The sequence below is a fragment of the Suillus clintonianus genome, assembly GCF_016758775.1.
Source record: "Suillus clintonianus strain FC179 chromosome Unknown DEU56scaffold_71, whole genome shotgun sequence".
NCBI classification, from domain to species: Eukaryota; Fungi; Basidiomycota; class Agaricomycetes; order Boletales; family Suillaceae; genus Suillus; species Suillus clintonianus.
Genome location: NW_024539295.1, coordinates 44,360 through 45,160, shown reverse-complemented (window position 1 = coordinate 45,160; position 801 = coordinate 44,360). Strand labels below are relative to the sequence as shown.

General features: G+C 42.4%; 1 protein-coding gene across 1 annotated transcript; it reads left to right on the top strand.

Moving 5' to 3' along the window:
- DEU56DRAFT_758554 (uncharacterized protein) lies at nucleotides 1-422 on the top strand (the record flags this gene model as incomplete). Its single annotated transcript, XM_041350241.1, has 3 exons — nucleotides 1-15; nucleotides 51-263; nucleotides 312-422. 3 exons carry the CDS (start codon nucleotides 1-3, stop codon nucleotides 420-422), a joined length of 339 nt encoding a protein of 112 aa, XP_041205391.1.
- Between the last annotated feature and the right edge of the window lie 379 nt (nucleotides 423-801).

Genomic DNA, 801 nt, shown 5'->3' with positions numbered 1-801 from the left:
ATGGCTAATGCGAATGTGAGTTGATGTGATCAGGGAGATTGATATTTTAGCACAATATACTTACCGTGGATATTCCCAATATAGCTTTATTGCAAACAAACTCCACCACCCTTAAGTTTATAAAGCAGAAGGGCTATGATGTTAGGCCTGGAGACTCATGTAGCATTGTCCGAGGGCCCGAGTATATGACTACAGGGGTAGTGCAGCGTGTGGACTTAGTCAAGGCTCAGTTGCTACTATTGTCTGAGAGTAATCAGTCACTTGTAAGTCCGATTATTGTTCCCAAATTCACCACCACTAACTGTGTTTAGGTCAATGTTCCCATGGGTTTTGCAAAGAAGATTTGGAACACTAGCATCAATATGTTGAAGGAACTCGTTGATCAAGAAGACTACATTATAGGGGGTCACAAAAAGGGCTAACATGCAACATTATACAACATCAGGGATGACAGTTGCACTGCCTCCATGCACGGTGAGCCTCACATGTCAGTCAGACTCTATGACATGGCCACCAGGTGAGACTCATGTGTATTGTTGTGGTTGTTCAAATAATTAATACACCTCCAGTTAAGCTATGCGGTTGAATGGCCATGTGCTCAAATGCTATGACCTGCTGTCATTCTGTGACACCATGTAGTGTCAATATCTTTAAAAGCACCACAAGGCATAAAATATACTCACCATGTTTGTGTTATCTTGGTCAACGAGCATTGCATCTTCGTCATTGAGGCCGACAATGTTCATCTCTCCCTATGTAGTGTGAGAGGAGGAACAAAGTTGGAATATTAATGACCGCAAG